Below are 14,215 nucleotides of genomic sequence, written 5' to 3'. Positions count from 1 at the left end.
CATATATTACATTTTTTTAATCTGACCAAATGTCGTCTGAGCACAGGCAGTCTCTGTAGGGTTCATACTGTGCGTCGCAGTGTTTTCATGTATGCGTACAGTCGCACAGCTGCACTTAAACCAGGTGTGACCGCTGGACATTGAGCGAATGAGAGTCCGCGACGACGTTTGGATAAATGCTCCCCCGTACGTAACACCTCGGCTGTGTAAACATCTATTGATGGACGCCCGGGCTCCATTAAACAGGTCAGGGAGGGTGTTACAATTCTTGCTTTAATTGAAGCTTTCACTTTGGCAATGCGACAGCTCTAAGTAGATTTCAGAGCCACTTTAGTCTGGCTCACAATGAAGCAAACACATCCCTACATCGAGGTGTCAGATTTTATGCGCGGCTCGCCATCGCGGAAGACAACAAATCCACGGAAATGTGTACGCGCTCACACACCTCCGGGCTGTTTGCGCAGGTAATAACGGTGCCAATCTGGACAGTCGTGCGAGGAAAACGCGGCGATCGCACGCTAACGACTGGTTTTTGACACCTTTATTTGCAAATAGTGGCTTGTTTGAACACGGCTTGTGTACAAGCACACGTGGGTGCAGTTAACAAAGACACCTGCTTGTACAAGCTCTCGCGTGTTCACAGATACGGTGTGTACACAATTTTTTTTTTTCTGATACACACTGAAACCGACTGCAGCTCACGTCTTAAATCCTGCCCACACAAATACACTCTTTCCCCTGGCCTTTCTGCATTATAGATGAACCTCCATCGATCCGCTCCCCTCCTCTTATTCTCCCCCGCCCTCTCCCGCCGTCTCGCCGGCTCTCTCCATCACCGAGTGGCTCTCCGCCGCCGTGTCACTCACAGCTCGTTTGCTCCCCTCCGTCATGTCACGACGCCTCTCTCCTTCCCTCTCCTCTCCGTCCTTACCCATAACTCTCCCCTATCTCTCCCCACACCTTCTCCCCTTGAAAGTCCCCCATCCCTCCTGCTCTGCTCGGCTCCTCTGTCACTGCCTCTCCTCTCTCTCTGTGTTCTTACCACCTGTCAACTCATCACAGCAGTGGCTTGGATGAGGACGAGCTGGTAAGTTTGATTGGCAGGTGGAAGTCTTTGGGCACGGCGGAGGAGGAGGAGGAGGTGACTGTCAATGTATGTATGCACCTTAATAGAATGAGAGCTGATGAATTATACACGATAAAAAAGAAGTCTGGGGACTGCCGACGCCGGAAATCTTTGTATTTGCGATACAATTAGGCTCTGTGGACAAAACCATGCGCTGAATTATGTATGTTCCCCTCCAGGAATAGACTTGTTCTCCGGTAATAAATGGCCCGTTCTAGTTGGAAATGGCCTTGACGGTTCAAAAGTTCAAGGTTTGACTCCCACTTGGATCACATGATCTAAAAATGTACTTAACTCGGAGTTAAGCTGCTGGGGACGAATGCATCCTCTAAGTGTCAGAGAATGTACATAAGAAAAGGAAAGAAACACACACACACAGCCAAAACAAACAAAAATAAACACAAAGGAGAAGGGAGGAAAGGAGAGGGAAGGAAAACAAACTGACAGGAGAGGTAGAGGCAAGCGGAGAGCAGCGTGGGCGGAGGGGAGACAGAGAGACGCGGTGACAAGCGCCGGATGACGGAGACAGAGACAGAGAGCCAGAGCCAGCCAGAGCCGGGGCGTGTGTGTGTGTGTTTGTGTGTGTGTGCGTGACGGGAGCGTGCTCGCCTATGTGCACCGTCGCCTGTGGATGAGCCAGTGTCCAATCACATCAGATACAGGTCTCCCCCCTGCAGCTGTCAGTCAAATCCCAATCACCACTCCGGCGCCTCCTCCCCTCCTCTCCGCCTGCCCTCCCCAATCAAACCCAATCAGTGTCACACTCCATTCCGTGATACACACTTTTCCTTCCTCTGCGGTCGCATCCTCCTCGCGCTGGAAAAGAATAACTCCGTGCATCAAATTCTGCGCCGCGCTTCCTCGGCGCCTCGCGGCTAAAACTTTCTAATAGAATAGAAAGGAATTTGTGCTCCGCATTCTATTAGAGCTCTCATCTGTCTGATCAGCGTGGCCAGGGAGAGCTCGCAATCGCATCTCATTTCCCCCCCTTCAACTCCTTTAACCAGGTTAAACTCTGGAAGACTGCTCACTTAACACATTTACAGCTAAAACGCTTTGCATAACTTCCACGCAAGCTTCCCTAAGCTTCCCAAAGCGTGCGAGGCCTTGGACATGTTTAGAAAATAGCTGGTGATGTGTAACGAGATTACACTAATCTGCAGATTCCTCCGAGGCAAGGTGGTCCACGTTCTGCTGGTGTCTTAACGACAGCAGTTCCTTTGAAAAGGCCGCGGAGTTTATAGCCAAAGCCTGATTGATCCTGTCGGCCTGTGACACAGAGCTTCACCGCAGTCCTCCGACTATCAGGATCATATCTCCGCTCTCTGGAAACGTCTTCTCAATCAGTCAGAATGGAAAAATTCCCCTTTTAATTTTGTTTGAATGGCTTGTGCCGGTGCCCCGCTGTTTTATTTTGAGATTTTATTGTAGATTAAAGTGCTTCTTTAAACACTCTCTGACCGAATGTTTTTGCAGTCGAATCATAAACCTGCGGTGAAATAACTGGCAGAGGCAGATTTATTTCCACATCAAACAATCAAACTTATTCCTGCTGTTTATAACTTTTCATGCAGGTTGGTGAAGTTCAGCGTGCTTCAAAGATGATTGACAAGCCCGTAATAAGACAGGCCGCTGACAGAGAGCGGCATTATCATTCATTTGAAGTGGAAGCATTATTCCTCCTCCTTTTAGCTTTGTTTTGGTTTCCACTTAGTCCAGAGGGAAATATCTTGCTCTTTAGCCTCGGAATGCTCCATATTCTTCACCAGTCTGATGTCTGTTGAGTAACAGTAGGCCGATCACATTGCCAGGTGTTTATCTCTTTTATGGTGAATCTAAAGCTGGAAATTATAAATTCACTGCATTAAAGAAGAAGAAACCCTGACAAAGTTTGCACTGACTGAGGTGAACTACAAAGAGTTTTTTTTTTTCTCTATTGTTCATATGAAGCCAGTGATTACAGCAGCTCTCAGCCTGTTTGACCTTGGGTCTGAGCGCCACGGATTGATTTTAAAGTCGAGAAATTAATGAGATTTGAACTGATGCATTGTTGGAGTCGTTATGGACTCGTTGAATAAATCAGGAAAATGTTATGTGTCACATAAAAGAGCACCTAGTGTGTTCTTTAGGATCTTAATATGAAAAACACCAGTGTCAGTTGACATATTTATTTGTGCGAGGAATTAAAAAAAGATTTTATAAGTTAGGCATATTTTAGCAAATCTTGTGTTAATAATTTATCTGAAACACCCAAAAGCTTCATTCTTTGCCGTGATAATGATTCCAACTGGGAGAGAGTTGGATAGCCCCAAAATACCCATAATTGCATTAAAGAATGTCTTCGAGCGCATCATGACTTTTGTATAGTGTTTACTAATGCATGCGCTCTAATTGAGAGGTTTCCACCTGAGCGAGAATAAAACACAGGATTTAGACGTGAATCACGGCGAATATCACTGCTGTCCGAGCAGGCCGCGCTCTGCGCTTAAACCAGAGGCTCCTTAACAGAAATCGACTTTTTTGTGTCACATTTAATAACAGCGGTGCAAGTTACAGCCTGTAAATGTGAAGTTAATTGTTCAGGTAATTGCACATTATCTAGTACTTGGAGGCGGTGGAAAACAACAGTGGATCACGTTTTATTGCTGGTATCCAGATGATGCATCCAAACATGGACAGGAAATGCTTGCTTGTAATACTTCACGCCATTTATTCACACAAACTCCTCTCCAGCCTTGCTCGGATTTATATCCCTGAAATGGAAATGTATTCAAAACTTTGACACCGTCTTTCCAAGTGTTTACTCCACAGAGTGTCAAGGGAGCAGATTATGTTTTTCATTAGCTTTTTAGCCAGTTTGAGATTTTTTGCCCAGAAGCAACAACAGATAAAGTTGTTGTTTTACATCCCAGAATCATGCGGATACATTATAAAATATTGGGGAGAAGGAGCTTTTTTTTCTTTTTCTTTTTTTTGGCTGCACCTTTCTCGTGTTTAACACTCTCTGTACAGAGGACCACCTGACTCAGGCTGAGAGTTTTGCACGTCTAGGTGTCGCTGGGAGTTTTTCCACATTTCCAAGAGTGATTAATCAGTCCAACACATTCCGGTCCATCCCTGATTCAGACTCCCCCGTCATTGTAATTACTGTACAATGCTTAAGGACTCGCACATTTACATAATTGATTCTTTTATCAAGGCGCGTCTCGCTATCTCTCTCATACACAATCTGTTATGCAGAATAGATTTTTTTTTTTTCTTTTTTACATGGGCTGATTTGAAATGCTGATCATCCGTCTGTTGTCTTCTCCTACTTCAATTTCTCTTAATCTTTTTTACAGTCTTCATGTATCCTTCTATCTTTTACTGTCCGCCGCACCAACTTTGACTTTCTGCTATCGTTCGGTTTGTCTCCCCTCAATCAGAGTATTTTTTTTTTCAATGTTTTCCTCATGTACATCTTTCACTGCTTTGTTCTCTTTTCCCTCTTTTATCTTTTCTTTTTTATATTCATTACTCCTCGTCTCCTCTTTCTTCTCTCTCCCTCTCTCCCTCAGCTTCACCTCCTTCTCTTTGTCCTGCAGCACTTGTCACGGCTCCCCTGCTTCTCTCATCACTTCACTCCTCTTTTGATTTCTTCAATATTTTTTTTTTCGTCTTTTGTGGCAAAAAAAAAAAAAAAAGCACAGTTCAGCTTGGGATTCTCATTTGCCTTGCTTCTCTCTTCCAGCCCCATCACCTACATTTGGGAGAAGAAGGATGGAGAGCTCCCCTCGCTGGCCAAGTCCGACGGTGCCGTCCTGCACTTCCCGATGCTCAACAAATCAGATAATGGTGTCTACATCTGCCACGCCGACAACGGCATCGGAAACAACCAGGGGGAGTACACTCTCCAGGTGCAAGGTAATGGCAGGAACGAGAAGAGAGGAATGATTTGATCATGTGACGAAGGGGGTGGAGCGATGTAGACGTAGGGATGGGGTGGGGTGGCGTCTTCTTTTACTTTCTTCATCATGTTTTTTTTTTTATTTCTCTCGGTCGTTTGTTGTGGCTTTGCTTGTACTTCCATCTTTTTTCTCTTCTGATTTTCTTTCGTTTCTTTCCTCCTGTTTGTGTTTGTTTTGTTTTTTTGTTTTTTTTCTCATCCAACCTCCGTCATAACCACCGGCATCGCTTTGCTATCCAAACCGCTTCCGCTGGTTTTTGCGCTTCTTTCCCTTCGCTCTTACGTGTCCCGGTCGTTCGATCCATGCCGTTTTTCGCGCTTCGCCTGCCCGTTGCCCCTCCACCTCCTCCGATGCCTCATTTTTCTCCACCCTCCACTAAGATCCAAGAGACCCCGACTCCCCAGACCCCACCACCCCGACACTTGATTCAACCGCCTCTCCATCGTTCGCTCCTTCTCCCACCCCTCCATCGCCCTCCCCCGATGTTGTCACTGGCTCTGGCACTGACTCCACTCCCTTCTCCACCTCCTCCTCCACCTCCTCCACCTCCTCCCCTCCTGATCTCATCTCCACCTCCTCCTCTGACTCCTCTCCTACGACCACCGACGAGTCACATGCCGTCTCCACCTCCTCCACCACCACCCTCTCGAACGCGCTCTTCCCCGACCTGCCAGTCTCTCCCGACTCCTCCACCTCCTCCCCAACGCTCCCTCCATCCTCCTCAAGCATCCACCCTTCCTCCGCTGCTCCCTCCTCCTCCTCCTCCTCCTCCTCCTCCTCCTCCTCCCCGCCCCTCGCCTCCTCCCTTACACCCCCAGTTTCCGTCCGGCTGAATGGAGTTTACACTTTCCCAGGTAAAACCAGTCGTACACTTTCACACACACTTGCAACACTGCGAGAAGTTTTTGCAATTGATTGGAAAAAGTCAATAAAGTTGCTACTTTGTAAACTTAATTTCCTTCAATTCTCAAACTGTGGTTGCATTGTGTAGCGGTCAGAGATGCCGGTTTGTTTTACACAGACGCGCCCATGAAGGACGACGTGGCGTTGGTGTGGCCGTGTCACAGCTGTTTTCATGGTTTTGTTTTTTTTCTTGTTTCCCTCTTTCTTCCTTGATATCCTCCAACCCTGAACCCCCAACCTCAAAAACACACCGCCCCATTTATCTTGCCGACCAACCGTCGCTCTATCCCTCCATCCCACCATCCATGCCATCCATCCATCCATCCATCCATCCATCTAAACATTCATCAATCCATCTACTCATCCACTTGAGAAGATGAGGCAGACAGCATTCCAGGTATAACTTTTCCACCAGTCACCTGTTGTTTTGACTTGCTGTCGTTCCAGCGTTTCGTCCGCCTGTCTGTGCGTCTCTTGGCTTCCTGTAGTTCCGTCTGTCTTTTGTCTGTCTGTCACGCCGGGGCTCAAACTAGTCTGGGGACCCCTTTGAACTCCTGAGCCGAGGGATGAATGTTTTATGCTCCTGCCCACGTAATGCTTTGTTGTTGCCCATATATACGCAGACAGACGGGCTCCAAACACAACACGGCGCACATTCAGACCACGCACTCACATCTATCTCTCCGAGACACGCACACGACCCCTTAAGTGGTACAAGTCATTTTACACAGTGTTCCGCTTCCTCTGTGTGTTTTTTTATGTGTGTCTGTGTGTGTGTGTTTGTCTATGTGTGTGTGTGTGTGAGTGCACTGGGGTGGGGTCAAGCTCGGAGGTGTTCTTGGGTCTTGTCTGCTTTCCTTTGATGCTGACAGCAGGATTTATGGGCTCATTCTCAGTCCCGCTTCGTCAGCATGTCCCTCTCACCTCCACACTGTCCAGCCAGTGTGTGTGTGTGTGTGTATTTGGATTTTTGTGCTGTTGTGTTTTTTGCCCGGGTTGCTCTGATTTTTGCTTCAAGCCCCCTCTCCCTCACTCACTTGGTGTTTTCTTCTGTTCGACTGTCTCCTGTATGCGGCCGGCCTCTAGCCGGCTATTATCGGGTCCTTTCCTTCTGTCACTGAATCAAATGATATGTTTTTCCTGCAACACTGGACTTTTGACACGTCCCAGCTGGCTGTAATGTGTTTAACCCCTTCCTCCTTCAGCTTTGTCCTCAGTTTTGGTTGTCGGTGGCTGTTGCTGTGCCTCTGTTTCTCTCCCGTAATCTGATTGGTTGTACATGCCGTTTTGTCGAGTCCTTGCCCTCCTCATTGTTTTGACCCCCTCGAACACTTCAAGTGGAAGCCAGTCTCTCTTTTCGCCGCCTTTTTCCTTCCTCCCCACGCCTTCATTATCTCCTTTTAAGTGTTTCGAAGCTTTTTCCAGTACGAGAAGTGCTGGTTTTGAGTTGTGCCTTCCTGAGTGACTCTCAAATTGACACCCGGCGTTTGATCACATCAGAAAAGTCAGGCGAAATAAATGATGTATCACATTATTTCTGCTTAGATTGTTTCTTCTCCGAGGCCCAAGTAGCTGATGTGAGGCAAAAAGAGGGGCATAAAAATATCACGTCTCTGCTGTTGGGTGAAAAAACAACCTCTATTGCAACTAAAAAAAAATGGAAAAATATGGAGAAAGAGGAGAAAGTGCAAATGGGAAGGCCAGAATGAGCGAGTCTCACGTCAGTGGATAGGAAAGACTTTTTATCCCCACCACCGGGCCAGATTGAGATTCGAAAATCTCCTGCAAGCACAACGCTTCTTTTTTTTTTTTTTTTTTTTTTTTTTCCTTCCAGCTAATCAAAACTGTGAATCAGAGAGTATCGGTTTTATAACACCGACTCTGGGACCCACTTCTCTGGAAAACTCTGTGCTGGCAAAGAAAAGCACCAAAACATCCAAATCACAGTGCAACCAGACAGACTCTGCATCAAATGTGCAACGCTTGATAATAGATCCGGATGTGTAAGATGATGATGATGTTCATACTGCCTTTGTTGTCCTTATATGATCAATACCAGACTTGTTTTTGCGCCTGGAGTCTGATGGGAAACATCTTTTAATTATAATGTAGAAAAAAAAAAAAATCAGTTCTGAGCTATGAATCGGATCTGACCATTAAGAAACTGAAACATATTTCCTCTACTTAAATCAGCCAAAAAAAAATCTGTTAAGAACATCTGTTAGGCACGTACAAGCTGTGATATACTGAGAAGAAGTTTGTAATATTGGCAACATATTTTCAGAAATATGTTTCCTTGATGTTGAATAAACACAGCGAATAAACCACGGCTGAATTCAGCAGATAGATTAGTGTTAGAATAAGTCGTCAGAAGAATTCTTCAGAGGCTTTGTTTGGCCTCTGAGGGTCTGCCGGCTTTATGCAGGGTCCCTTATTGGTAACCCATGGCTGTGCTCTTCAAGGCGGATCGCTTCCAGATTTAAATTCACAGAGGAACTTAGAATCACTCGGTCATAGAGAAAAGATGGAACTCGCCACAGCAGAGGGGCGCAGCGGGGATTTCACCTGGCATCGAGACGCTGTGTGTGTGCTCGTGTGGGTGTGTGTGTGTGTGTGTGTGTGTGCGTTTCCACGAAGCGTTGGGCAGTGTTTGGAAGTTGTTCTGTAAACTGTACCGTCCTGTTATCTGTTAGTCACAAACAGTTTTTAATAGCGGGACATTCAGTGGCCTCCTTTCTTTCGCCTGGCTTTTTTTTTTTCTTTCTCTTTCCTCCACATCCTTGTCTTTGTCTTCTGAAGGTTTTCCACTGTGTATTATATATTGACAAGTCCTCTCTGCCCCTCTGCTTCTGTCTCCTCTCTGTCACTCTGCCCATTATTCTTGCTCTCTCTCTCTCTTTTTCTATTTCTGCTTCCTTTCATCATCCGTCCCCCGTTTTTTTTTTTTTTTTTTTTTTTTACCAATATCCGCCCCTTTCTCCCTCACCGTGCTCAATCTTTTTCAACCTCCTAATTTTTTCCCTGCTGTTTTTTTGCGTCACTCTTGTCTCGTCCGTCCCTCTCTTTGTCCCCCTCACACGATCTCTCCCGGCCTTCTTTGTCCGTCCCTTCACGGTGTCCTCTCTCCTCTCCTCCCCCCGCCGCCGTAAAGACCCCACCGCCATGACGACCTCTTCGGGGGTGGACCACGCCGTGATCGGAGGGGTGGTGGCCGTTATCGTCTTCATCCTGCTCTGCCTCCTCATCGTCCTCGGCAGATACCTCATCAGACACAAAGGTCAGCGGCTCATGCGCGCTCTCATGCATGCATGCATGAGCGTACACGCAGATACACTAGCATAAATATGTATACATGGGTAGCAAGACCGGATCTCACACCTACCAAACATGCACATGAATATAAATGGAGGGACGCACAGAAATGCAAATGCTCTCGTACTTAAATGCGAATTTTAAGCATAAGTCTCACTCCCTCCTTTCTCAAAGCATAATAAGAAAGTGAATGAATGACAATAAGTGAATGTTTATTCATTGCCTCTTAATACATTTTGATTCTCGCCTCTTCCCGAGAGATTAGATTCCCTGACGTCAGCCAAGTATCAACAGCGTATTTTTCTTCCAAATTTGAATATGAATTTAAGGGGACGTTGTCAAACTTGATTGCTTCCCTGCCAAGACTGGAAATAAACTGCCGCGGCCGGTTTTGTGTTTTTGCCAGCGTGAAACCGCAGATTCTCCCTCCATTCAAAGTTCGCGTGTCTGAACAAACAGGGTCCAATCTAATTCAAACACCTCGGCTCCAGCAGGGGACGTTTAAAAGGTAATCAGGGCCTGTTTCAGCGCCCAGGCGGGGCGGCTGATAAGCGCCTGCCTGCCCGGGACCGGCACTATCGCCGCACCGAGCCAGATTCAATTCCTCACTTTGGTGCTTCGAGCTGGTGTCAAATACTGAGCATGGCTGCATCGCGGCTGCAGGTTCGTGTCGTTCGTCCACCTGTGCGCCGCCGCCGTTCGCTAAACTGACAGTGGCTGGACCTAATGGTCGACACCAAGCCGTATAATCAAAGATTTATTCAAATGATGATTACTCTGTAAGTAATTCACAGGAATAACTGAAAGTCAAGGTCTGCTTGCCAAGTTTTTTTTTTTTTTTTTTTTCCTTTCCTGGAGGTTCCAGCCGGATCTCATGGGCTTCATAATTATGCAGATATATTCTCGACCCCTGAATAATTTGGTGGTCATACATGAGGAGGATGATAACCCAGAGACGGTCTGCGGCATCAGATGCTGATTTTTTCATGGTCGTCCTCAGACTTGGGCTCAGTGATCTTTGCCTCCTTTGCATTTAGTGCTGTTGGCAGTTTTTCCTCTAATATCTAATGATCGGGACACTCTGCTGTTGTTATCCACAATACTGCAGGTTACCATTTTATATATGAACGTCAGGTCAGATGAGGGGCAAGACGCATATCAATCAAGGCTTTGCCCCTTGAAATAACGATGTCTGAAAAGCAGATTATATTCAACTCCAGGGTTGGGGAGTTATTTTTCCTCAGGGGTCACATGAGGAACAAGGAAAACTGGGTCATTAATTTATCCTTGTAAAAAAATAATAATAATAACAAGATGGTGCTGTTGTTCCTGCTCTGCATCTTCTTGTATTTCTCTGCATGTTGTGTCTGATATTAACAAACTCAGCACAGCGTAGTTTATCTTTGGCTTCAGTAAATAAGCACTTTGACGGCCACAGACATTCTGCTCAAATATTTCTTTTTCCACAGGAGTTTTTTGTTTTTTTTTTTGCAGCATAACGATGGTCAGGTCTGCTTGCCAGCACAGTAAAGATGCGTAGATATAAAATTCCACAAGCCCAACTGCAAAAAGACAAAGCTGCCAAATCCCAAATAAAAGTCACTGTATTGCACATATCATGCAGGGATTTCTTTGACCAACAATTAAATCACATAACAATAAACAAATGAAGTTACGAAGTTGAAATTTCAGGTTGAAAATAAACTTGATTGTTAAAAAAAGAACAGGTTCCGAACAGTTTATTTTAGATTTTAATCATGGTGGCAAAGATCACATGGTGTAACTTGTACTTTAGTCTGAAATTAATCACGGTAATAAGCGTACATCTAATGTGTCCCTTCTCCCAGACACCGTCCACTGGTGGGTCGTTTAAAGTCCTCCAGTCCATTCCTCTCAAACAGCTAATTTCCGAAAATCATTAGATTATTGATCTCACAGGTGACGAGAGGAGAAAGGTCATTTGAACTAGACATCAATTGTAATTACTATATGATTATTGTATAACTACAAGCAGAGGCAGAATATATTGATTTTTTTTTAGCTATATAGTGTTATCTAATAAATTTGCGGTCATAACTCATTTATGCTTGCGGTGGAAGTGCTCAGTCACAATCTGCCCGTTTTGAAGTGAAGACGATGTTTTTGTGACCCTCAACATGATGGCGGGGAGCCGTATAATATATTTATATCATCTCACCTTCAGCGGCTGTTTGTTTTCACTGTGATACGCTGCCTTTAGCGTCAAATTGAAATATCGTCACTAATGAGGAAACTAATGAAACGTTGTTGAGAAAATAAGTTGATGTATCGCCGGGAGATGTCGTTTGACCGGCAAGCGCTGAAACGACACAAACAAACTGGAGGAAATCTGTTGTTATGCCTGAGTTTCATTTTATGTCCAAAAAAATGTACACATAAAACACCTTTTACAAACTGTTCTCAGGGCTTTGCGTCCTCGAGCCTTTGTGCCCCTGATCATTTTACGGCGCCGTGTTTCTCCCGCCCATCTATCTTTTGCGCCACGCCGCCCGGCTGAGGGTCGAGAGGGAATGGAGTCGATCCTTTGAGCAAACTGCGGGCTGAGGCGGGGTCCGGCCGACCGGCCGCCGCCAGCCCATCACAGGGCAAACACGGAGACACACAGCCTCACACACACGCCTGGATTTACTCCTCAGAGTCACTGATTGAGGTCAGACGCACGTCAGCGAGTAAAAACCAAGCAGGGACAACATGCAAACTCCAGTCGGGGCTTAGACCTCGGAGATCCTCTGGCCAACGCTCAGAGGCTACACATCACACAGACAGCCGTTTGCACCACATTTCAAGTGAAAACGCTTCAGTTTAGTGTCTGACTTTTCTTGCCTGAACTCTGTTTTTGTTTTGTGTATCTCGCTGACTCGGCGTCGTTTCCTCTCTTCCTGCCACAGGAACGTATTTGACCCACGAGGCCAAGGGCTCAGACGACGCCCCGGACGCCGACACGGCGATCATAAACGCAGAGGGAGGCCACTCCGGAGCAGAGGACAAGAAGGAGTACTTCATTTAGAGAGAGAGGACAGAGCGGTGGAGGAAAGGAGCGTTGACGAGGAGGAGGAGGAGGAGGAGCGAAACCCGGAGGACGTAGAGTTGAGAGGAAGGGTGGGGAGGAGGAGAGAAGGAAATAACCTCCATTTGTTTTCACGACGCTTCAGTTCTTCACTCGGCCGGCGGGATTGGTGGGAGGGGACGGGAGGGAAGGAACTGTGGGCAAGCTTCAACTGGTACTACCCTCTTTGCATTGATACAGGGAAGTGAGAATTTGCACTGACGTACGGACGAACTGAAGTCACACACTCCCCAAACGCTCACACACACACCCACCCACACACACACACACACACCACACAAGCATATGTACATGAGTCAGCTCTTGCAGAAACCTCTTCTCGCGACGACTCGAACGCTCGTAGATGCTCAGATTAACACGCGCGAGCCTCCTACTAACCCACCTGACACATTAACACCTTTCTAGACGAGCACTGTATTCTGTTTCTAACTGTCAGCGCGGGAGGGGAGGGGAGGGAGGGAGGGGGGGGGGGGAAAACTGCAAAAATTGTAAGTCACGCTCTGACACGGAGAGCTGACATTTCACCTCTCAAACCTCTCCAACAACATCCGAACCGAACCAGGTCTGTCTCTTCACTTTCCCGTGCTCATTCTCTCCCCAAACACTTCTCACGGCGAGAAAACCCGTCGAAAGAAAATCATTACCGAACAACGTAATCTCCATCTCTCACGGTTTAATCTTTTTATGCCATCAAACCCTCTTTTTTCTTTACCCCCCCCCCCCCGTCCTTGAACAACCCTGACATCAAAGTTTCCACGAATTCAGCATCGCCATAAAACATGCAACGCTCATGCAAAAATAGCATTCCCGCCTCGCGCTACCAAGCCGAGGGGCTCCAGTATACATATATAAATATATATAAATATATATATAGAATTATATAGCATTCTTTTTACTTGACAGAACATGTTTGGTGTGCTGTAAATACACACTTCCTCTCTCTCTCTCTCTCTCTCTCTCTCTGTCCTGTTTCTACCTTCTGTCTGTCCTTCCTCTATGCCTCTCCTCTTTCAGTCTACAGCTCTCCTGTATCCCATACGGTCCGTTACTGCACTACAGTAACTTATATACTCAAAAAAAATACTAAAAAAAACAAAAAAAAAAACAACGCCTGCCTGTTTTTATTACATGCGTGAAAATGCAGAGACTAAAATATCAATAACTGGGGAAGAAAAAAAAAGATGAAAAATAACAATGATGTTGCGATGAAAACTAACCTTATCTGCAAATATTTGTATGAAGAATGTTTTCCTTCAGGTTCTTTTGTTCTTTTTTTTCTTCCTGTTTTTTTTTTTTTTCTTTGGTTTTTGGGAACTTATGAGAGGTTGTGTCTCCTCAGTGTCTCGGTGTGTTACTGTCAGTGTTAACGGTTTACAGTGTCTATGGATCTAATTTGCATCGAGGTGTAGGGTTTCAATGCTGTTCATTTTTACCTTTTTTTTTTTTCTCCTTCAATCTCTCTCTCTCTCTGTGTGCCGCTGTCAGCGCCGCCGTTTTCTCCCCGCCCTGGTTTCGTCTTGACCCCTGTGCTCCCAAACACTGATCTGTAGCAAAAAAAAAAAAAAAAAAACCTGGGTGGAACACGGCTTGGGAAGGCGTCCTGAGTGTTTGGAGGAGTTAATCTGGAGTGCCGCTGTTGAACCGACGTGGTGTACTTCCCACTTGGCCCCGCGGAACCTTCCCGCTCACCTCCACCGACTCTCCCTCCCCCACGGCGAGCCGCTCGCCTCGGCGAGGCCGCCTGGCGCTGAAAGTCATTGAGCAGTGCGATCGCCACTTCCTCTGAGAGAGCGGCGCGCTTTCCGGCGCGGCGGGTCCGAA

At 46.3% G+C, this 14,215-nt stretch overlaps 1 protein-coding gene across 2 annotated transcripts in view; it reads left to right on the top strand.

Annotated features, from left to right (window-relative positions):
• Window positions 1–12,842, top strand: part of cadm3 (cell adhesion molecule 3) — a 95,939-nt gene extending 83,097 nt beyond the window's left edge. The window contains exons 8-13 of one of the 2 annotated variants that reach the window (XM_030114799.1): window positions 4,857–5,029; window positions 5,454–5,829; window positions 5,866–5,927; window positions 6,353–6,373; window positions 9,128–9,253; window positions 12,216–12,842. In XM_030114799.1, coding sequence (XP_029970659.1) covers window positions 4,857–5,029; window positions 5,454–5,829; window positions 5,866–5,927; window positions 6,353–6,373; window positions 9,128–9,253; window positions 12,216–12,334 — 877 coding nt within the window. In that variant the 3' untranslated portion in view covers window positions 12,335–12,842. The remainder of the gene's footprint in view (window positions 1–4,856; window positions 5,030–5,453; window positions 5,830–5,865; window positions 5,928–6,352; window positions 6,374–9,127; window positions 9,254–12,215) is intronic. The other variant, XM_030114800.1, reaches the window with a different exon arrangement.
• Window positions 12,843–14,215: the final 1,373 nt, after the last annotated feature.

Source organism: Salarias fasciatus, chromosome 18 (genome assembly GCF_902148845.1).
Source record: "Salarias fasciatus chromosome 18, fSalaFa1.1, whole genome shotgun sequence".
NCBI lineage: Eukaryota > Metazoa > Chordata > Actinopteri > Blenniiformes > Blenniidae > Salarias > Salarias fasciatus.
This window is presented reverse-complemented; position numbering and strand designations above follow the sequence as displayed.